The 24,978-nt window shown below is 45.1% G+C and overlaps 1 protein-coding gene across 4 annotated transcripts in view; it reads left to right on the forward strand.

The window, feature by feature from the left end:
* Positions 1 to 24,978, forward strand: part of LOC130515829 (protocadherin-9) — a 133,405-nt gene that overhangs the window by 22,191 nt on the left and 86,236 nt on the right. For 3 of the 4 annotated variants that reach the window (XM_057016351.1, XM_057016370.1, XM_057016377.1), the window contains exon 3: positions 20,148 to 20,249. The exons of the other annotated variant lie outside the window; for it this stretch is intronic. In XM_057016351.1, coding sequence (XP_056872331.1) covers positions 20,148 to 20,249 — 102 coding nt within the window. The remainder of the gene's footprint in view (positions 1 to 20,147; positions 20,250 to 24,978) is intronic. 4 annotated transcript variants of the gene reach the window in all.

Raw genomic sequence — 24,978 nt, forward strand, 5'->3', positions numbered from 1 at the left:
TTGACTCCCAATATGGAGTTACTCACGTCTATCAATCAAGTCACAGCCAAACTATCTGACCCTGGGTCCTGATGTCACAGGGTAGCTATTCATGGTGGATAATTAATGATTATTAAGCAGCAAACCCTGCTTAGATTGATGAGAGAAAACACCGAGAACCACAACACATCAACGCACACCTGATATTGTAAACAAGGCTTTGCAGGCGACACCATACAAATCTCCCTCCTTTGTTGTTGTTATTATGAGTATTCCTGCTTTTCTCTGCATTTGAAAAGAAACTACCATACTTTATCCCCAGAAGTGATTTGTCATGCAGATATGAAGTTGAAGAACATTATCACTGTTCTGGTGATACTAAAATAAAGAAATAAAAATGAGAGCCCATATTTATTTACTCGGCTTTATAACGGATGCTTCTGTTTTCTTCTGGGCTTTGCTGCATCTATCAGAGCTCAGCCTGGTTTCCACTGGTAACTGGGCCGGCTAAGAGGATGACGGGCTCATTAGTGAAGATTAGCCCACCTCTCTCAATGGTGCACTTGCCTCCACTTCACTGGACAGTCGTACATATCTGTTGTCATGAAAACAGACCTCATCTCCAGAAGTGGAGAGGTCACTTTCTGCTTTATACACCTTTTACAGCCGCGCGACATTAAGCGTGCTTCATTGTGTATGAGCGTGCGTTTGTCTGGATGATTTCACTGCGTATTTACAGAAGGCCTCTCAACTTTACTGGGCAGCGCGTCATTAAAATGCAGTTGAAACGGGGAGTCATGGGATGATGGTGCCGCCCTGCTGGGGTGCTGAACATCATGTGGCTGCCGACTGCATCCGGGCCTGTGCTGTTGGATAGAGAACCGTGTTTTCTATAGAACCTAGCACACGTACAGCCCGCATCTAAAAGAACGTCAATGCAGCGCCGCTAACAGGATCCTTTTTGTACGATGATGATGTCATCGCTGCAATATCTGTCAGGAAAAAAAAAATCCCGATGATTTTGCTTGACATTTCCTGAAGATTCCCTTAAAAAATAAACCAAAGAATGGAAAAAATAGACTGAAATGAAATTTAAAAATATGTTTTATTTAACTCGTAGGCTGAAATGGTGGTGCAACAGTTATAACAGTCCCCGGAAACTTTTCACCGCCTGAAAATCCACAGCGCCTTTCCACCAAAAAAATCCACCTTTCACTCATCTCTCCCTGAAAAAAAGGGCCTTGTTGAGGGGTAAAACAGAGCAGATTACCCAGAATACTGACTGGTGGAACAGCCTCGCAGCAACATTCCCCGTTCATATCGAGGCCACTGTGCACCTGCTAATCTGTGTGCTTCCTTTCTGCACGTTTGCCTTCACGTGTGTTTTAGATCGTTGGAAAGAGCAGCAAAACTAACAAGCAGTGAGACACCCAGTGAGTTACTTCCTTGTGCCTCTGAATGATCTAACCTATGGAAGTACAGACAACAAGCGGATCTGAAGAAACGTAAAACAGATTATAAGTACCTGGTAGTTCATTTCCTAAAGAATGTTGGTGGTGAAAGAGGCTAAAGGTCCAGGTTTGTTTGTGCCCTGTGATGGACTGCTGAGCTGTCTGAGGTGTATCTCTGCCCCCCCCCACCTTGACACTGATTAGGGACGAGCAGAACGGGCCCGGCTGTTGATGTGATCTCAACCGACACGCACAAAAACAGCCCGACTCACTTTTCCGAACCCAAAGAAACGATGACTTTATTCAGACTGATGGAAGCAAGACGCTAGTTTTGCCACATAAAGACGGACCTATTTGTTCACTGTCCACAACTCTTTCTCTCAGATGTGTTTGTTTTTAACATTATCAACGTCGCAGATCACACGAGGAGCCAACATCAACGTCCACATTGCTTTTCTTTACCAGCTTTTTAAAGCTCCCTCGCCTACCTTTTTTTATTCTGTCTTATTTTAGTCATTTGCTGCCAGTCAAAGATATGAGGAAGTTTTATTTATAGTGCAGATTCCACACCAAAAGCACCTCGCTGTGCCGCTCAACAGCATTATATACTGCATTAACACTGGCAATAATGTGCGCAGCCTACTGTGAGTACAGAAGTGACATGATTCACAAATGTGAAGCAGTAAATACATATTAATGGTAAAGACATTAGCATTTTTCAAAGTAGAAGATGCATCTTGACATTTGTTGGTAATTAGCACCTATTGTGGAGCGCACAGGGAATCCTTAGTGTGAATTCCACCTTCCATTGAATTTACCTGACCTGCTGTAGTTACTTACATTTCGCCAACCGGCTGCACACATGTGGTGATGCACTCCAGAGGGGTAATTTATGCACCCGATGAGCTCAGATACGATCGTATCAATACGCTACATTGATCAGTGATCTATGGCCTAATGGTGCAGCTACCATAACCTGCGCGAAAGAAGGTCGATCATGTGAGAAAGGTCAACGCGACCATCTGTTTTCACTCAAATAAACAAACGGGGAGATGCAGCCCAGGCAGAGCTGGTGGAAGATAAACGCGCAAACCCACAATGCAACATTTAGAGCCACATTAAATATGCATCACCGCGCAGCAGAAAACACGCCCGCTTCGCCGCAACGTAAATTCGGGGCGTTTTTGCAAGCTTGCAATTTCTCTAGGTGGCTGCCGTTTGTTGTTTTCAGGAAAATTAAAAGAAACTGCATCGACTGTGTCGGTGGAAATGGTCCAAACAGCAGAGCCTCTTTATCTTCTTCCACAGCAGACGATTTAAGGAGTCGCATGGATGGTTTTGGTTTACATTTGTGCTGCCATACAATGAGGCAGTAGCAGGGAAACGGCGTACAGTTTTGATTTGGCTTCGTAATGAGCGCGCAGGCGGACAAGCAGAGCATGAAATAGGAATTTGGTGATTGAAAAAGTGGTCTCTCGAAACACATACATCATTCTCATCATCTGGAGGTCGCTGCCTAAATTTCACTTAAACGCCCCCCTCAATTTTATTTGGTCGGCTAAAACGATCCGACGCTTCACGTCAGCTCTTTATTTTTCTTTTTTTCAAAACCACCTAAAAGTTGCGTCATGTTTGTTGGGAATATATTCATATTAGAGCCGGTCCACATAAATTGACTTCAGAGAATCCCACTGCAATTATCCTTAATTCATAATTAATGCAGAGCTGACTGGGGACCTCATTTACACGTGCACATTGTCAGTTTTCCTGCATGTGCTTATCATGACGCATGAGCGTAAACACAGCCTGCGCTGGAGAAGCGATGGCATCGCCCAAACGCCGCCTGGGCCCCCGGGAGCGGTGCGCCGCGGCGCACAATTTGTGCCATTAGATGTTAAAAACAAAGCGAATGATGTGACTACCCTGTTGCTCCGGGCGGACGCAGGTAGGCGTAGCCACGTTAGCAACAGGGCGCTGTTTTTTTGGTGCATTATTTATGAGTGAGCGGCCTCGCCTTCACGTTTGAGTCGCTGGAAAAAGAAAAAACAAAAAAGACTTTTCCGACTTTAGACGTTGTCATTATAACAAGGACCCATACATCCATGCACGCGCACTAGCAAGCCCGAGAACGCCACGGAGCGACCAGGCACCCTCGTTGCGAGGAGGCAGTGCGACTCTTGATCTTCGCTGTTTGTGCGATGCCTCGCTGTAGCAGAGCGGCACTTTGCTGTGCATGTGCTGCTTTTGATGGGCTTTGACATGGCGCAGCCGACAATCAGAGGCTGGAAAACCACAACGTATTAGTCCAATCACAGCACAGGCAGTCAGGCTGACAGCCTTATTTCCTGTAATTCAGGCTACACTGCTCGCTCATGGCCCATCATCGTAGCGCCTTGGTAGGATTCCACCGATGTGCTAGCAGTCACTGATGGTTATGTACAGCACACTTCAGTAAAACTCTTTACACCCGTGTTGCTTCCGTCACCATCTCAATTATTAGAAAAGATGGAACAGCGGGGCTTTCAGACACAACGTACCACTTGTATCAGGCAAGGGAACCTTGAATTCTGGAATTTGAGGTCCCATTTCGTGGGACATGAATTGATGACTTGAACATGGACATATGCATCGACACCCGCAGCAGTGACAGTCATGTCCATTTACACTCTATACTTCATATAAACGCTCAGCAAGGTAAAGAATAGTTCCAAGGATTCGTGTGCGTCTCGTTTCGTTGCCCAGAGATTTAAGAGATTGATCAAAACACTTGAAGTGGCGGATTTAAAAGGGTCACAGTGGCGCGGTCTTGGTCAAATCTTAATGAATTGCTTTTAACATCTTGTCAATATTATGAATGAAACCCTATAAAGGAAGAAAGCCTTTACACTTTATACCGACCAACAGCTGCCATCTCGTGCTGTGAATATGCCCATGACCTTGGATGGCACTCCTCCTCAGAGGGTTTTCTTAATTCTATACACTTGTACACAAGCAAAACCTTTCACGCCCCACATGTCGGACGGGCAAACAGGTGGTAGTTTGGAACAGAACAGTATTACTACTGGGTCTCTTATTTTTGTCCACACAAAGACGACTTTGCAGATTTTATCGGTCAGTTCTCATCACCTCCTTTAATTTAAAGCTTTTTGCTTTCCCTTTCATACTTGCGTAGTTTCCCTATATAGTAGGTGTAATATTTATTAGAAAAAAACAGCATTTGACTTTCTAAATGCTCCATTATGAGGAACATCCGTCAGCTTTTGGCAACAAACCCTGACAGCAAGTTTCCAAACAATACTGTGTTCCTGGTAAGGAGGAACTGAGGTCAAATAACTGGGACACTCCTTCAGGTTTTAGAGCTGAAGAAACAAATGAGAGACGTCTTCGGGTCTTCGGCTCACTGACGGAGAAGCCTGACGGCCTCGCGGCTCAATGGTTAGCATTGCACCGCACGGATATTTAAAAAAAAAGAGAGGTCTTGGGCTCAGTCTGCGTGGGTTTACTCTGGTTGCCCTCCGCATTTAAAACCATGCTCGGTGAATTTCCAGTCAGTGGCCTTGAACGCAGCATTGATTCAGAACTCAGAAAACGGCCACCCTGGATGCTTCATGGCTGATGGACACAACTGCTCAGGGGCGTTAGATGCACAAGAGATCAGAGGTTTGGGGAAACATGGCTGACATTGGGCATTTACAAAGCATGCCGACTCGTGCGATCCCCTCCTCCACCTCGCATTTGCGTCCCTTTAATTGTAGCAGCGCTGCCTCATTCAGAGGGAAAGTAGATGAGATGTGGAGTGATGTGAAAAGTGCTAATATTTGCCAGCTCTGAAGTGAAGCTCAGAATAAACCTTCCTGTGTGGAGAGGGATCGGGTTCCCTTTTGCGACTCTACTGTAAACACAAAGCTAGCATCAACAGCTACCACTTGTCTTTTAATTCAGTTTTAATCAAACACTTCCTAAAAACCCAAATGTATCCCTTTTGATCAAAGAAATAATCTTTGTTTAATAAGAATTTTCTGGAGAAATCTCAGCGCAGAACCTGTGAGAATTAGATGATCGGCGGCGGTCGTGCTGCGAGCATTCTGGGAACACTCCAACGTGTTCCTGAGTGATTTGGACCGATATGGCGACATCACAAGCACCAATGTAAACACAAAAACCCACGAGACTTTCAAATTTATTAGCTCTGCCGGCGAACTTTTAATTGACTTCGGTGTTTGTACGCGAGTGTTCTTTTGTGTGCAGTTCATGCTCATTTCGTCTGCACACGTGTGGATGAGCGCCGACAGGGTGACTCACGCGTACAATGGGAACACGCGTTAGCAGGGGAGATCAGCGAGGTGGAGGGTGGGGGGTCGGAACAAGAGGTGAGGAGGACGCCATCGATCGCTACATGGATGGAGAGACGCGCCCCTCGCTGTGGGGCCAGTCGAGACGAGACGAGGCGAGTCGAGGCTGCGCGCCGCGGGCCCTTTATGTGCCCGATGACGCGCAGCTGATGTCTTATCTTGGCCGGTCAACACTGGGGAGTGTGTGCAAAGGGGAGAATAGTGTGAGGGAGCGGTGACACAATCACAGCAATCATAGAACAAATAAAAAAAAAAAAACTGGGATCTGACTGGTGATAAAAGAGATGCTGCGATCTGAAAGGCTTTATTTGGTGGAACTGACTCAGTCGGAACTGAAATGATTCTGAGAGAGAGCAGCCTTGAAAGTGTGGATCTATGTAAATGATTTATTGTGTATTCGCCGGGTTTTCTCGCACGGAATAAAAGGGATTGTAAAGTTAAGGCATGAAAGTTTAACTTGGGAGGATTTATCACATTTGAAAAATGGGAGTGGAACTGATTTTCAGCTTGTACTTCTGCAATCGGGCCTCTGCAGATGAACTGAAGGCGCCGTGATGCTCACACTTCCTTGTGTTCAGCCATTCTCCGCTGACTGCTTAGTGACTTGATACAGTATACAGCCAACGCCCCAGAGACACATCTTCTACATTCTGTTGGACAGATTGAACAACTCTAGCCTAAGAAGAAGTATGAATCAGATCAGATGAGCGCGCGGGCTCATGTATGATTCTGTTCACATGAGGCTGAGTCACACAGGCGGAGGGAATCCACACAGAATATCAGCCCAGCGAGCAGAAGGCTGCCTCTGACATCAGGCAGGGACGGACGAGGCTTGGAAATCCACTTGATCTGGATGTGATGAGAGGGTGTTCGTATCCCTGGCTTAACCACAAGTGACCAAATTTGGTGCCATCCAAACATGTCCAAAATGGAAGTGTCCCACCTCTCAGTACCTCTCAGAAGGACCACAAGATGACTCCCAGGTAATCAGAGAAGATCAGGCTCCCGTTGTCTTCCAAGAAGTTGTACAATTAAGTTTGTTTCAACTGGAGAACAGACCCAAACAACCGGAACAAAATGTGTTTGAAGGTTTTCTGTTTTTTTAAATCTGCTGACAGAATCAATAGATCTGATTGATTAAGGTGGATTGCTCCAGACAAGGGAAAAAAAGGAACAATCGTCTTTGGTTTTGAGGTGAGATCGTGACGTGAATCACAGGCTGTGGCTGCAGTGACGCTGCGGTGCACAGAAGAACGGACTTGTACGTCGACTGAAGTCTTAAACATAAAGAAAATATACATTGTTTTCGCCCCTCAGTTTTAGAGTTCTTGATAGGTCTAATAACTTTTGCAGCTGATGTCTCTCATTTTAATATTTCCCTTCAATGTCCAGTTTTTCTATGATATTTTTATAAGGATTTTTACATTGAAGTTATAGCTTGACACGTCGGTGAAGTGCTAGCACAGGCTTTACTTGTTAAGAATCCTATTTTGACTTTAATGGGCTTAAAAATGTAAAGAAAAACATATTCTAGCATTAACAGAAAAGTGAGAATTATCACAACTCCTCTGAGACTAATGTGTCACATAGACAATCAATTAGTTAGCAGTAATTGACTATCTCCCACATCCCCTACAGTTCAGATAAAACAATACTCCCACACCAGCTACGGTATAATAGCCACCGGCACTCACAGCCTTCACTCTCCACAACAACAGGCAGAAAAAATAAAACAAATCTCCAATGAGTGGATGTTTCTGTTGTGGCCTCAGCTAGTTGAATTGTTATGTGTTGTGTTTTCTTTCAAATGATTTGATCCCTTGTTGGGTTTTTTTAGAATTGGAATATTCTTTTTTTCTGAGGAGAGAGATAAAACACGCCGATCTTGAGAGGATCGCAGAGTTTTGCACGGCAGGTTAACTTAGTCTACTTCAATTCTAACATTAATAACAACAGCGTCGGAGGCCTGGTGCAAGCCTGCCGGTTGTGAAGTGTATTCAGATGCATTTGACAGCTTTGCAGGTGTGCAGCCATCCTGACACCATTCAGACGAGTGCAGACTGAGCCTGAGCACTCAGGCAAACAGTAGCAGGGACACATGCACACGTGCTGTTTAACGCTAGGTTGACCAACGAGCTAATCTCCGCAAAAAGTCAGCGTAGTCCATTAAGCAAAACCCCTTATCCATGACCAGCAAAGCTCAGAGAAAAAGACCGGGTTGTTTATACGTGACCGATGTTTATATGATGGATGAATGGAGAATTGAAATGATACAAAGAAAAACAGGGAAACACAACTGCTACTGCAATTGCTACTGATGGTACTGTCTTCTGAATTGATATTTCTGTTAAGGAGATTTGAATTCATGTACACATGACTAAACAAACACCACCAGAGGATTAATAATCAGCCTTTTAGTATTAAGCTTGCTTCCTCTCTACCTTTGCTAACGAGAAATTTCAAATATTTATTGCGTCGCTTGAAGAGAATCCTTATTTAAGACAGAATTGTGGTGATATTGTCTTGAACAATCTAGGACAAGTTTTAAAATCACTCATTTTTTATATAGTTTACCAGAAATAAAAAAAAAATCACGACGAGGTTTCATCTTGGCTGGAGTAGTCTGTGTTTCATCCCTGTGATTGACAGGCGTGTCATAGCCAGAGACACACCGGGCAGACCCCCAGCTGCCGCCGCCTTCCCTGTCAGTGCGGATGGTTTAAAGCTGTCTACATGGATTGTCTGGCCAACATGGGGAACATGGCGAATTAGGGAAGTTGACATGGTAAATCGGCGGACTTGGCCGCGGCCCGGTGCGCGGCGCGTTGCCGCGGGCCACGCTTTGTATGGCTGCACAGGCAGAGATCCAGGCCGTGAGTCACGCTGGTGAAGCAGCAGCCACGTGCTTCTATGCAGATTTAGCGCGTTAACCGTGTTCTGCTGGAGGTTCTCAAAGATCTGCGGTTCTAAATGTCATCATTCAGAGCAGGTCTGTGCAGTCAGGATGATACTGAATCCAAACATCCCCTGATGCTGTTTTTGGATTAATGTGCAATTCTTTTTGTGGCCTTAATTTTTTCTTTTAATCAAAAAGTAGCTAAACTAATTAGAAAAAAGATTTTGGGCAATTTTGCTTCCGGATGTGGAAATTTTTTTTTATTTATACACTTTTTCTGGCTGCAATTAAATTAAGAGCTGAGGTCCTGTTAGCTTTTGTGGATGAAGTGACCCACTAAGACACAGCAGAACACATTATGAGAGCATCTTTGGAAACACGACTGCTGCAAAATTTAGAAAACAGTTCATAAGAGCATGTTTATGGTTGAATGAAAAAGTAGCCGGCCCGTGTTTCCACATTCCTTTCAGGTGTTGCTGAATATACAGAAGAGTCTGAAAGATGGCGCGCACAGGTGAGCAGCATTTCTGCTTCAGTCACCTGTGGTCCCCCTGGGATGCTCTTTGGGTGCCAGAGATTTTGTGTGCGAGGACTAAACAGCATTCTGGGAAGGAGGAAATAGAGATATAAGGTGCGTGCGTGCGTGCGTGCGTGCGTGTGCACGGGACAAAGATAACAACGCACGGTGTCGGTGCGAGATAGCGAGTGCAGTGACACGGCAAACAAAGAGTTATCACGCGGGAGCGAAAACTGCAGCAGTTTGATTAAACCTGTCAGGCTGCGTTCAAAACCGTGCAGAATACACACGTGCACGTGCACGGCTGTCTCCCGGCGGTCAGAGTTGTTCGCTCCCTCTCTGACCTCCCCAGATCCAGAAGCACTAATCACTCTGAAACCGATTCATTAAAATCTGATGTTGTATGAGAACACACACACACACACACGCACGCGCGTTTAGAGCGAGTTGAGCAGAGCCAATTATATGATTCCCTGCCAGTTAGAGAGAGATTTAGACATTAAGTATATGTGAGGAGGGAGAAGGTGATCACTACAGCAGATCTGTTCATTATGGGAATGTGGAAGGCTCAGGTGTGCGGTCCAGGCGTGCGTCGTCGGCATAGAAGTGCACGTAATGGTGAAGGCAGACTCTTTTCACCGAACCAAAACTGAGGAACAAAAAATTGCAAATGCAAGAAATCTTTGAACACATCGACTGAAATAATTGGTTCCCCTTCAGCGATTCACTCGGTATAACGCGTTGTGTGGGAAATCGTGCCCCCGCGTGGCCTGCTCGAGGCACCTCAATTCACGTCTTTAGAGGTGTTGGCGGCTCTGCTATGCTCCCAAGCACTGCACACTTTGTGCCTCGCAGCTGGAATAAAGTGTGCTGGTCTCAGGCAAGCGAGGCTCCTGCTTTGGGCTTCGCCACCACGATCCAGACGAACAAGGTTGTGTGTCTGGCAGAACTCCCTTGAACCTGTCTCATACTGCGGCTTAAGACCACTGGTTCAGAACCACAACCAATGATGTCTCTACATAGCTCCCATGATCGTCATCTTTCATCTGGGACGGCCCACAATCGCAGTGTATACTAGCTGTCTACTGGTCATAAGAGGTCACCTGCTGGGTTGGGGCCCCACCTATTCAAACAATCACCTGGTAAAAACCCTTGCCAACTGGACTGGAATAAAAGCCCACTAGGTAGCCTCCATAAAGGCTCAGAACCCATGTGGAAAAGGCCTCAGTTGGCCCAGCTTTAGAACTGGCTTAGGAGAGGCTTATCCAGCAGGGCAACACTGTTGCCCCTCGTCTGTTGCCGCCAGAAAGGCCACACTCAAATTTTGTTCTGACATGGAGTCCCAAGAGACGCTTCCAGGAGCCGCAACCACATCTGCCTGCGATGTCGGGTTTAATAGAATGACACCAGGTGCTCACCCTCTTACTATTTGATTCCTGAAGGTCGTCAGAAGGTTATGGCCTGAAATTAAGCCCAGCGTTCCCATATGGGATTTGGCTTTGGTGCTAGAGGCTCTTTGTGATCACCCATTTGAGCCTATAGTGTCTGTTGATATGAAGTTTATTTTGTTCAAGACTGTGCTTCTCGTTTTGACTTCTGCAAAGTAAATTGGCGACTTTCATGCTTTGTCTGTGCACCACTCTTGTATCCAGTTCATTGTGAATGGCTATACTGGGTTATACTGGTCCTAAATGCGGCGTATCTTTCCTGAAATTGCCCACATGTCCAAGAGCTCTATCGTATTTAAAAGTAGCAGAGGAGCTGGCACGTCTCCCTGTTCCTCCATCATGCATCTATATAGACCACAATCAAGGTGTGTGTTTATGTGAACAGTTGTTTACTTGTCATGCTAAGCCAGCCAAGGACAAAGCACTGTCGAAGCACAGGCTTCCCTATTGGATTGTGGGTGCTATCTCCCTAGCATACACCAGTGACGGTCTTCAGCTGGCCCACAGTGTGAGTGTGCATTCAACCATGGGCATGGCAACCTCATGGCCATTTTTTAAAGGGGTATTTGTGAGTGATGCCTGCCCTGTGGCCAGCTGGTCATCACCTCGCACTTTTGTTCAGTTTTATCTTTTGGATACGACAGCCCCTTTGGTGGCTCCCTCTGTCCTCTCTCAACAATACACTAGCGCGTTGAGGCGTGACTCTAGTTTGGTAGTTGCTCTGCCAGGCTGCATAATGTGTTGTACCGAGTGAATAGACTGAAGGAACGTAGGAGAGGAGTCATGTACAACACTAGGTTATCCTGCTGGACACCTGGGATTGTTAAAGAGTGGCTAGCGACCTAAATTATGACGGTAGCAGCGACGGGCGCTCCTCATTTGTCACCACAGGTCAGTTGCCTTAAAAGGTGGGACTAGCCAGTAAATGTAAGGAATACCGTATAGCTAGTTTAATCTCCAGAACAGGGGACTATATGACAGCGCTATACCCCTTTTTTAAAGGAGTGTATTACATGTGGTTGCAAACACTTCTGTGGGGCCTGTGGAAAACAACAAAAAAAACAATCCTGTGGACGTGTTTTGTTCCTGATTAAATTTGCAAAGCAATTCCTTTTCAAGGGTTGCAAACGTAGTGCATTAGCATGTATTCATCTCACCGCCCGTCTTTGTTTGTGCACATTGCTCGTCTATTTATTGCGATCACTTGGAGATCAATGGAATCGTGAAAACCACAGGAACTATTATGGAAAAACAGCTCAATAGATCCATTAGAGGAACTCAGAAGGGAACCTTTAACAAAGACACATGTTGATTGAATTTACTTGACCTGATATTTTGCCTGAAATGCTGAAAAGGAACTTAGTTATTACTTGTTCTTGTCAGGATAATGCAGCGTCCCATCCTCGTAGTACAAATTCATTCAGCTTTTCCATCTTTAAATCCTTCAATGATTTCATTAAAAAGAAATAAATAGAATCAAGTCGAAGCAGCCGTGCAAATGTGTAACATTTAGAAGATTGGCAGCTTTTCCCACATTTTCATGCCCTTGCGCTCCGGGGTTGGATTTCACGGCCAATATGCCAGATCACGCTAAGAAAACTGCTTTATTGCACATAACAGAAGGAGAGTCGGGGGCCTGCAGCTGTTCACGATTTATTGTAATAGCAGATGGTGGAACAAGTTAAAGGTTGATGGTAACATCCCATTCAACATTCTATCTTACAGCCCCATTAAATCCAATTGAGTCTAATTTCCTCCCAGCAGCTTCAGAACCTGGAATCTGATATTTTTTTTACACTTTTTCATGTTACCTTGAAGGCAAAAGAAACCGAAGCACAATCCACAATCAATAGCGTAACATCATGCGAGTCTCTGGTAAACTTTTTTTTTCGACCGTTTCTGCCCCCCCCATCCCCCCCACCTCACACTGAATAACCCCTGGTCTTCGACATGCTGCCGGTTTACTGCAGCATGAATCTGTGTGACGATGACAGGAGCCATCGGGCTCTCTGACTGGCTTGTCTTTGAGCAACTTCAGCGTGGAGATAATCTATCCGCACCATTAGCTTCGCGGTCACACCTGATTTGAGACGCCTGGATTGAGAGATCACCCGGGACAGATAACGTGCGATATCCTTGCATTATTAATCATGTATTACCTCATGGGCAGCTATCGCCTGTCCTTTGAATCTTCCTGATTAGAGGTCAGCAGCCGCTTTGACTGTTTTTCTTGAAAATCGTGCCATAGATACGTCTGCATAGAAGTAACCTCTTGTATTACCCATTTACAACATAATACCAGTTAAGTATTCAGAAATATGTCCTACTGTAACATTCTCCATTTTTTTGGCCTTAAATTTGTACCAAAAAAGCGGAGGCGCTCACCCGATACCCGACACTGCACCGACTGGCGTACAAGGATTGTCACGTAGAAGTTGGATAGATGTCTCGGAGCGCTGTGTTGCTAAACTAGCTGTTTCTGCCGCTCTTCCAAACTTGGACGCCCACGCCACTGGACTCTGTCAGGCAGAGTCTCGATCCAGACCACCTTTATGAAAACTTTCAGGCTTAATTAGAGCATTCAGTCTTACTTGTGGTGGTCCCTCGCTGTGTACTCAGGCTTGAATATTGTGGAGCAGCAGAGGTGGTAACGGCATCGCCTGCTGTTGCCAGCTTGCTGACAAAAGTCGGTGTCAAACATATCCGACTAATAGCCGCATTGCTAAGAGCTACAGTATCCTAACAAAAGGCCACGTGGGAGAATTTGGGCAGCGCGGCCATGCGTGACATACATTACAGCCAAGCGCAGTGCATCATGGCCACGCAGGAATTGCGGACAGGAGGAAGAAAACCCAAGTAAACAAGATAGGCTGGATGACAGATAAGTTGTTGATTTGTTTATCAGGGTTTTTTAAAGGCTGCTGAGAGAATAGTGCACATCATTAGCACACCGCACAGCATACAGAGGTGTAGCATTGAGGGTACATGTGACTGAGGTAACGGATCTCTTAACTAATCTTTCAGTATTCATTTTTTTTATCGGTCCTTGTGGAAACCCACTGCTGGCAGGACCTCCAATAACAGTGGGTTTTGTATGTAGGATGGTTAGCATGTATGCGTATTACAACATAATGATCACCGTCTTACCGCCTAGTATATTACAGTTACAGTTCAGAGTTTTTTTCTTTTTGTTGTGATGTGTATTAATAGTTGCGCAGGTGACTGACACAACATTGTGCATCATAAACTATGGAGGCTTTGCCACATTCCTCGTTTGACGCCTGAAACGCGATGCAGACTCCAGCTAATTAAAAAACCCGCTGAAGAAAAGAGCACGGCTATCAGATACCGCACACACTCCAGGCTAGTGGGTGACTGATAAGAACCAGTTGCGCGCTAATGTGCGCGCCGACTAGCTGTGAGCTAATTTCAGTGCAAGCAGCCTCTTATTTATGACTATTTTCAACTGAACAGCACCCTGAGACAGGAGCAGAAAATGGTAAATTTAGACTTTTCAGCACAAGAACATGCAGTGTGAGTCCCCATTGAACAAAAAAAGTTTGCTATGCAGTGGTTTAAAGTCACTGGAACCAAACTAAATAAGACAAAAATCATTCAGCACAAAGTATTCCTCTTGACCGTTGACTCTAACTGGCGTCCAAACGGTGCTGCCGGTGCCTTCGTGGAAAAACTACGGTGCAAACAGTAAACAAAATGAAACCATTAAATTATCTCGCTAACAGTCGGAGGGCTGCATCCTGAGCAGCTGGCTGTAGACAGCATCAGCTGTTCAGACAGTTTTTGGAAAGACGATAACAGCCGCTGGAGTCCTTTAATGCTTCACTGATGCCTGCATGTGGACCACCTCACCGTTTCTCTTTAAATATATTAAATATATTGCTTTCTGTACAGGCAGAGTTACTCCAGATTAAAATGAGCTTTCAGACAACATCAGCAACCAGGGAGCGCTGAAATTTAAAGGTGATCATTTGCAACAAAAGAGAAGCTCTTTTCCTGTTTACTTGTCTCCCAGCTGTGGGCTGCACAGGCGTCCATCTTTTACAGGTGGTTGCAGAAGAACGTCTCCATTTCTGTTAAAGTCCCATAAAACAGCATCCCATATTCACAAATTGCATGCTGTGGATTTAGGCTAGGCCAACTGAAATTTTTCTGCCCTTGAAGTGCTCGCTGAGGTTTAATAAGGTGGTGTGAGTAGGCCTGAACACGGCCATACGCCTCATAAATTGGACTTGTTTGAGAGGAAAAACATTGCAGGATCTCGGGGGGATATTCCGAACGGACTCAAACGCAGCGCGTTTGCTGCAACAGCTTCATCACCTCAGCGAGCTGTTGGAGGGCAGAACGGCACCTCCAAGATGAACAAAGAACCCAAAGAAACAATGGGAGCAGATATACCAGGAGATAGCAAAGGTGTGATGTGGCTGTTATCTCCATCGCTTCACTCTTTCGCTGACTTTAACACCTGCCTGTTAGCATATTTTCAAAGCTACACAGGTCTTAACTGACTAAAAGGCTACTAAATAAAAAATAAGGAAAATTAAGCAGTTTATGGGATCAAAATGAGTATAATGCTCAGATTAAAACGATCAAAAAATGCTGTTCTTTAGCTCCTTTTGTTCACTGTTCCTCCGGGAGAGCTCCTTGGCTAACTGTAGTGTGAAGCCAGATGAAAGGTGCACTTACATAAATGATGAAGTGTGAATCAGAGGAAAGACAGCGGGGAAAAAGAAATACAGAATTTGTAGCTAATAAGGGCGGAAGCAGGTCCTGAAACATGAAACGCCGAACTGGAATTGCAGCCCGTTTCATCAGCCAGGCACCTCCATCACCTTGGTCTCAGCTCAGCCGCTGCAAACAAATAATGTCAACTTAGCAGCACTTTGGGTTCGGTTCGTGTTTTCGGCACGTTCTGCCGTCTCATCGCCGCACTCCGCATTCATAAAAACGTGCTTATTACAGCTCTGCCACAAGCGCATCTGCTTTTTTCCTTGAAGCCATTAGCGGTTGTCGTGAGTGGTTTGGGCTGGCCTCAGCATCTGCCGTAATGACGAGGACGGGGTGCCAGCGAGAATCGATGCTTCTCTGCGGTCCGGGAATGAAACGGAGACAGCAAGGCTGTCCCAAATGAGCTCCGGACCGCTGTCGTTTTCAACCGCGTAATTGATCAAGGCTTTATTTATCCTGTCAGAAGACATTAACCTAATTTGTTTCCATTCAGTCTCAAAGCAGCTCCGTTGAATAATAATGTTAACAGCCAGTCGTTGACATTTGTGTGCTGTTTGGAGCAGAATTTGGAAATGAGAGTTGTATTAATTTGCATGTAACAGGGCTGCATTTGAAGAAATGACCATTTCGAGCATTTCTATTATTTTTGTTGGCAGTCAAACGCAGCATCTTTGACGGTAAAGGGAGGTGTGTATGTGTGTGTCTGTGTGTGTGGGGGGTTGATGCAGAGGTGCAACTTCATCATTAGCCTCTTAGCGCAGCAACTCTGCGAAGACGTCCCTGTGATTGGCTGATATTTTTACTGCAACGCCCGCCCCCTGCCCTTCCATTACGAATCTGTCATAACCGCCCCCGTCCCCGCCCCCTCCCCCGCCGAGCCGTCAAAACTAAATGGGACGCCAATACTTTGCAAGCACAATGGGCAGCGTGGAAATGGGCTTAACAGCGGGAGCCGTAAAGTTAAATGTCGCCAGCGGAGGCCGGGCCAATCACGGCGCAGCTCTGGAAATCAGAGAGTAATAATCAGAGATTTTCAGGCCCGGTCGTCTCAACAGCTCAATAATTAAGTTAGCAGCACCCTCTTGTGCACTTGCTATTACTTATCACGGCTACTTTCTACTTTCCTCCATTTCCTATTCTTCTCTTTGTGTTCCCGCCTTTCCTCAGACCCGACGTGCACTCTCCCCCCACCCTGCTTCTGTGTGTGGTGTGAACACATTGTTCAGTGATGGAGTCCAGAAACAGCAAATAGGAAAAAGAAAAAAAAAAAAAATCCAAGCAGTGTAATGAAATAATTCCGTATAAAGTATGGATCGGCTTTTGGAATAAGCTGCTCGGCTGATCCCTCTCTGATGTCCAGCGCGAGATTTCTCGCACGGCGTCGCTTAATGAGCTCATTTGAATTACCACAGTTCCGACTATAAGTCAGCAGGCGGGTGAGGAGGACGACGCTGTGCCAGCGAAGGCTGATTACGGCTCTCAGATATTCACCTAAACTGGAGTTTTCCCACAGACAAGCGATGGCAGGAGTGAATTTACTTGTACTTTGCCCTAAATGACAACTATTAATACTGCAAAAAGCAAAATATGGCCGAATGCTACGACTGATTTAATTAGCATCGGCTGTCGCTCATCCCAGTCTATTTTCATTTTGGAGTCAGTATTGGTTTTCTTAGCTAATCGTCACATGTGCAGCACTTGTTGAGCAATGACTGTTGTCTTGTGATGTCAGGGAAGCGGACCTACATCGTTATCTCGGAGGTAATTAAACAGAACTAAAGGTCTGCATTGACTGGGAAGGTTTGGCTGGGCCGGACTAATGGGAAAGCTGATTAAAGCCTGTTTCATCCCGCTAATGAAACTCGTCTTCTTGGCTTCCAAACTCAGGTGCGGGTTCACGTTTGCGTCCGCGGGGACATTTGGCGTTGCGTTATTATTCCAATCACGCGGTGGTCAAAACAATTCCTGCCGGGTTACTGAAACAAGCAATGCTAATTTTCTTGACTGCCTTTTTCCTACTGTAAAACAAGCCATAAACGTCCCGTTTAACCTCTGAAAAAGGGCCTAAAATATTCCCACTTTTTTTCCCCCGGCGACTCGATGCTGTTTCAAATTTCCATAAGGGTGCGGGACAGGTGCTCCAAACTGTTATTTTCCAGTAAAGGAGCTCCAGAAGCGGATCTGCGTGCACTTCATTCGCTCCACTTTCACAGTTCAACAACTCGCAGTCGTTGCGAACTGCAGACTCTAAATTGCCCATAGACATGAATAACATTGTTTGTTCATGTGTGCTAACCCTGCAAGAGAATGGCAACCTTCCCAGTAAGTACCCCGTCTCCAGCTCCTGTGTGTGCTGAAAAAAGGCTCCAGAAAACCCACACCAACCCAGCGCAGGTCAAGCAGGTATAAAACTGTAGGTGTGAAAGTTTTCTGCTGGATTTGAGCTTGTATTTTTCAGCTAATCACACCTGGACTCTCTTTTCTACCGACTTGTGTGCATAAATAAACGTGTTTCTCATCCGCCAGAGACAACGGGAGAGCAGAAGTGTCTTCATTTCTTAAAGCTGCGCTCTTTATTCGGATGTTTCCTGTCACCGGAACAGAAATAACACTCCAACGTTATTGTTCGTCCTCCCACGTGAATACAGATTGCCATACATTCGCTTGTCATGATGCTGCATCACCCACACGTTGCATTTCCTTTTTTTTGGGTGGGGGGGTGGGGGGGGGGGGGGGGGGGGGTGGAAGGAGGGAGCTGTTGTCCAGACTGTGATGATGTAACCGCTCATGGCTGGTCACCCAAACCGACTGAAAACACATTCATCATCGCTCCACCGAAGCCTCCATTTGAAACTCCAGCCACAGACACATGAAACCGCCGACACCGCGGGCTACCGAGGCATCGCTGGAGTTCATTTCTGATGTCACTTCTGTCTGATTCTGTCATACCCCCCCCCCCCACCTCCCATAATGTGACTCTGTGCTACTTTAGCCCGGCCACAGATGAAATTAAAACGCATCCTCAGCATACGTCAGCTTTTATCACCTTTCTTCTCTTTGACTTTCAGTCTGGATAATTCTAAATGTCCTTTGATTGACATTTCAGGTAGCAGAATGCGTATTAGGAGCCTCCTACAGGACTAGCAGCAGCAGGGTCAGTAAGGCTTTACACCAAGAGTGTTAAGCTAGAACATTTCCTCTTCCTGTCTCGATAACGCTGAGAAATGCCACCATATTTCCGGATGAATAATCCCCAGCTGGGGGTTCCAGGGAAAGTGGCTTCATCAACTTAAAGTCCCGATGACGGCACTGTTCTGTCACTTGTTTCTGTTGTCACTAATGGAAGGGATGTGTGAGGAAAACTGCTGTGGGAAACGGCTTCTGTCAGTATTTATGTCAGTGTCTGTGGTGGGAGAGCATGGCCAGGATGCGTTCTGACCTCTTTAGATGACTGGAAAGAAATCTAGAATGAAACATTTCAAATATTACATTTAAAAAAGGCATGTTTTAGGAGAGAGGATTTTTTTTTTTTTAAAAAGACTTCCTGCATTGAGAAATACTACTGTTCTCTCAAAGATTACTACTTTAAAAATCTCAATATTAGTGGTAAGTTAGCTTGGGCAAGAAATATGCTGGTTAGAGCTTTATTAGCATACTTGGCTAATGTCACCAACAGAATAGAACCACTTGAGTTAGCAAACTGCTAATGTGATTAAATATTTAACCATCAAATATTTTTACATCCACATTTCCTCTAGACGCAGTATTCTATTTGAAGAATTTCTTTTTTCAAGTCACATGACCATTTACATTCTGCAATACATTTAGATTATGTTTACGTTTCCATGCACTTAGATTCTTAAAATGCTAACAGACTTTAGCTAACATCCACGCTAACAATTTGTATGTTTTGTGCAACATTTGGGACACATTTAACATATACTTGAACCCATTCTTTACAAGAAGCCAGGCTGGTTGTGCTGGTATGTGATAATAATGTGCTATCATAAATGTATAAGCTTTAGTATGACTATGTGTACTGTGAGTGACCCCGACCTGCGCACTGCCGAGCTGACCCTTCGCCTGCATCAGTGGAAGGTCTCCACCTGCACAGCATCGCTGCGCTAACCAACCAGCCGGGAAAGAATCCATCGTCGATAAGCTGCGCGGAGACGAATAACTGAATGTCAAAGAGACAAGCTGCTTATTTTTAGCAACACAGGGCAAGTTTGGCGAAGAGTAAGGTCTGCGCTGATAAGAGGAACAAGTAGAATGTATGGAGCCCCGCTCCCCCGATAACCCGCCAACCCCCCCCTTCCTTTCTGCTCCCTGCTTCTGTTGGTCATCTGGAAGTCAGTTAAAGACAGTGATTTATGCTGGGGGCTTCGTGCAGCGTAGCCTCATTACACACAGCCATTTTGAGAATCAGCAGATAATTACAGTATACATCATAGCTCTCAAGGGGCCCTGCAGATTCACTCGGTTCTACCGGACTGTCATTTAGGCCATCGGGCCCCAGCAACTGGTTTCTAACCTCATTTGGTATCTTATTATACTTTTGTTTTCATTGCTGTTGGTGTTAATCCACTCTGGAATCTTGAAACCGGCAAGAATATGACGATTATCCTGATCAAACTGAAGAACATAGCGTAAACATGCTCGTTTCCATTATGTTTTGCTACTTTATTTCCCTTTTTTCAGGGTAGATGATCCAAATCGAACTAAGTACGTCTAACAGGCTTTTTCTCTTCCATGAAGGGGACTTTAACTCGCGCCCGAACGGAACTCAACCCCGAATATTTGGACCTGCGTCCGCGAGCTGAGCTGAACCCCGAATATTGGACCCCTTGCACCCCTTTAGTGAGTACCGTCGTCTCCTTCATCTCTCACCAGAACAGCACGTCATTACTTCCAATCAGCCCTAATTATGTTGTGCGGCAGTTTTGCTTCCATGACCTGAACGCCGGCACGCGGTGATTTGTCAGCCGGCGCTCTCTCTCTGTCTCTCTCTGTCTCTCTCTCTCTCTCTGTCTCTCTCTCTCTCTCTCTTCTCTCTCTCTCTCTCTCTCTTCTGTCTCTCTCTCTCTCTCTCTGTCTCTCTCTCTGTCTCTCTCCCTCCCTCGCTCCTCCTTCTTTGTGGCTTGAATATCTGCTGCCTCTTAGTTACATTGACATATTATCCTCACAACATCATTAAATTGGGGCTCTAATGTGATGTTAATATCCATGCCATTTTTACTTGAGTAATAAGTGTGTGTCTCATTACCTCCATGCACAGAAAACAAGGCCTGATAGTCATCTGGGGACGGGCTCGTGGTGCTGTGCCTGCACACTGGTGGATCTTAATGATGTCGGTTTTTCTTACTGTCTGCTGTGCAAACATGGGGTTTGGGGGCGGTGACGGCGGCGGCGGTGGCGGTGGTGGTGGGGTGTCCCTTGTCAACCGTAGAAAACTGCAAAGCCAGATTTCTTCCTTTAAATCTTCCACGATGCTACGTGTAAATACCTGAGTCACCATTGTGCAGCTCCTGTCGATTCATTTTACTCTTTTCTCCCAACCATCTGCCCACCTGCACGCCGTTAGGATCTAAAAATTCTCCCTCTTGGACACGCCGCTGTCATGGCTGCCGGAAATATTATCGGAGAATCTCGGGAAAATCTCCATTGATGTTTTTTCCTGTTAATTCAATATCCAGTTTGGGAAGGAGCCTTTAAACGCAGCTCTAAAAGTTTTTGGAAGCGTTTCTTTTTGTTATTTACGTCCCCTCCATTTCCAAGGAAGTCAGCTCGCAGAGATTAGCTGATCCTCGGGCAGTACGGCGGATTTTACTTTAAAAAAAGAGCACAAATGATTCTGCGAGTGTGACACTTGAATTATTCCTCCGCTTTCATTCCAAGAGTCCAACTTTCTGGATAGTTCTGCAGCTTAAAGGGAAAGACTGCGGTGTGTATGGAACGCCGTTCCAACATTTCATAGCGAAAGGCTGGATATGCGTTGCAGATATCTACAATTTGGTTCCTCCTATCCAAAAATAACATTTCTGATATCCACACCATAATTTCTTTTATGATTCAAGATATCCACAATATCATTTTTACCAGGACAACAAGGTCACACCTCTCCATTCATGGTGCATGGAGTCGTAATCAGACGGTCGTAATCAAGGTACAGATATCAACAACTCACATTGCAGAGATCTACAGAAGAATTACGACTATCCTTAACTCCAGCTAGAGATATCTATACTGCTCCTGATTCCAGTTCGAGACAGCTCTAAATACCCTCAAAAACCCCTTAATTCCAGATATCTGTATTTCTCGAGAAGAACAACATAACAATTAATCCAGATGTAGATACGTGTGTCTATCATGGGCTGTGGACACCGAGAAAGGATTCTGATTAGCGATTCCTCCAAATGGAGATAACTTTTAGCCTAGTCGAGATGTAATTGCGGATAACTGGTATTGTAGTCTTGACGATGCAAAATGACGCTACAGCTATCTGTAAAAGTCGGAGGCGGGATCAAGTGGCAGCGAGCATCTTGCTATTCAATCAATATTGTTTCTTGTCATGTCAGAGCAGCGAGACAGTGAAATTGGGCTTTTTGACAGGGTATTTAACGCTGCTGCCCCTGCCCGACGGGAGCTGATGGCCCGAATGGAGAGGAATTACTCTGGGCAACAAGTCGACTCTTTGATTGTCAAGTTCAGCCAGTATCCGATGGACAGCCCGCCACAGTGATGAGCAAAGAATGGGATGGCTCTCACCAGCAACGTCTTGCTCCACAATTTGGACTAGCCATAATTACAGTTGAGACATTTAACTTTCATTCCTCCTCATCGAAACTGGATCACAAATATCTGTAATTGCCATTTAGGAGGGACGACAAGTTGAATCTCGGTTTAAGTGCCGTCATTTCGGAGATCTGCAATTCTGTTAGTAGTCAAAGCTGAATTACAGATATCTTTAACTCTTGACCAGTCAGAATGAAGTTATACATATATTTACCGAAAATTCCTACTAGGCATAATATACTGAGAAATAATCCAGACGAAGCTATTGATATCCACCATGTTTTTTCCAGATATCATATTTTAGTGATTAAATGTTGAAACCACTGAAAAGGGTTCGGATTCCATGGTCTGTGCTCTCGGTGGGCATCTCTCCTACAGATAATGGACTGCCAAGTTTGAATGCTTCATCCATTGTTTTTAATATATCCATGGCTGCGAGCGCAAGATGCTTCCTGACCTCGACTTGCCACGGCGTCCTTCCCCTCCACGCAATCGCACACACACGCTCTCCTCAGGCCTTTACGCTTGGAACTTGCTGCATCCTGGAAGAGAATGAAAGCAGCCCGACTGTAATGTCCCAGCACTTGACTGATCTACACAAAGATGTTTGCTCGAACGCTTCTATCCATCCGGCTTTTTTGGTTTCCCTCCCGAGTCTCAATTAAAGTGCATATATATATCACAGCTAGGTTTGAAATGTATAAAATCAAATACAGAGTCGCAGGGTTCACATTAGCAGCCAGTGTAGCATCTTGCTGATTTTGTGTGAATACAAAAAGCAAAGTAGCCAGCAGCGAATGAATAACATCGATTCACATTCTTTGGTTTTTAACAGTTCCTTTTTAACGCTGATCATTGTGGCAGGGTTAAAGAGACAAAAACACACATCACGCGTCTGCTAAACCTGCTTTGTTTCTCATGTCCTCTCATCTCGTATCGATGCACCAGCTCCCAGGTGCCCTTTTGCAGCTACGGCTAACAGGCTAAACCGTCTGTTTAGCTTCTCCGAGGGATGCTCGTGATATTAGACTGACGTGAGGTCAGGTTTATGAAAAGACAAAGCATTTTATAAGAAAATAACTGGTCTCACCACCACCATCACCATCATTGATGAGGAGAATTTCCCGGAGTTGGCTCCAGAGCTGTTTGCAGAGATTCTCTCTGCTGAATTAAAGCACACTGCTGTTAGCTCATTGAGCCTCCCTGGACTGCAGATATTACAGAACAAACACATGTATGTGCAAGCACATGCTCATTCAACATCTCCACAAGAGAGGCTCCTTTTCTTCCAACCCAGGAGGGAATGATGACTCTCATTATCACCTCGGAGCTAGAGCAGCCACAGTACCCCTATCAGCCGCCCTATTATGTTTCCCAGCAGCTTTATTGTATTGGTGCTCCATAATTTCCTTTCCCCTGTCATTCAGAGTGCATCAGGGAGTTGTTGTGCCAGGAGGACTGTAGGTTTGGAGAACCAGTGCGAGAAGGCACAGCTGGCTTAAATTATTCCCTCATGTGGTTGCCTTCAATTTGGCCGGACTGTTAAACGGCTCCTTCACATTAAGACATTTCTTTTTACTATAAATGTTTAAGTAGGTGTACAATTATCTGGATTGGAGTGAAGAAAAAGGCAACTGTGGCGTGAAAGAATGATCCAAGGTGAATAAACACCAAGGAACATATTGTTTATGTTCCTCGGTGTTTATTCACCTTGAATCATGGATCCGCATGAATCTGAGTTTTCCCACTGATCAATTCCAAACATATACAGGGACGGATGTATGACAAAAGCAGTAAAATAGAGACAAAAATGACAAACTTATTAGACATGTTGTCAAAGGCAGTGATGGTTTTACAGGATACAGGATAAGATATTGTTAAATGATATTAATCAAGCTGAGAACGAAGTAAGTGAAGCTTCAGGCAGTTATTGTTAACAGTTATTGTTAATAGTTTGAAAAGCAGGATCGGGAGTAAGGTTTTATTAGCAGAAATGCTGCGGTGATGCAACATTCGTGGAGTCCGAGTTGCACGTGCACGTTGCATTGCCCTTTGTCAAAATTTAGATTTTCTTGAAGGTCAGGAATTATCCTCTATTTCTGAAAAATAGAAGATTATTGATGACCTGAAACACCCCCTGCTGTATCCAAACATCACACGCAAGTCTAATTTGCGATGAGAGAGGATGCTGTGCTGCGGATGCAGCTATCACCATTAGCTTTGTAGCATACACAGGTATTTAAATGTCAAAATCCTAAAAAAGGTCAGTGCCGTGTTGCTAAATTTGGATTCAGACGATGACACATCTTGCCAGTGATTGGCCCAAGGGGCGGCAAGGTTAGTCATATAGGCTGATGTATCAAGGGTGCAAGCTTCTTCCTCTTTTTTAAAAAAAGTTCTTCATATTATATAATTTTCTGCAGGAAGGTTTCTCACTTTTGCAGATGGTGACGTGTTGTCAGAAGAGGTGCAGAGGGTGAACGTGTCTCGCTCCATTCCAGAGACGCTCCAGTTGTAAAGTAGAAAATGACAAAAGAGAGGAAGAATGCTGCTCTGTTAGATGTGCTGCTCCTTAAAGGTGGTGATAATGCGTTCTGAAGATGCTGAACCGCATGCACTTAAAAAGCAAAGAGAAAGTAGCAGACACACACCACTTCATTTGCTAACCCTGTTAATGCACACCGTGATGATACCGGAGGGAGATTAGCCGGCTAATATTGACAGTGGTGACTGGACAAGTTCATCCATTAAGTTTTGTGGAAGCAGAAGACTTCCGTGAGCAAATGGCATATTT

This window comes from Takifugu flavidus, chromosome 2 (genome assembly GCF_003711565.1).
Source record: "Takifugu flavidus isolate HTHZ2018 chromosome 2, ASM371156v2, whole genome shotgun sequence".
Classification (NCBI taxonomy): Eukaryota; Metazoa; Chordata; class Actinopteri; order Tetraodontiformes; family Tetraodontidae; genus Takifugu; species Takifugu flavidus.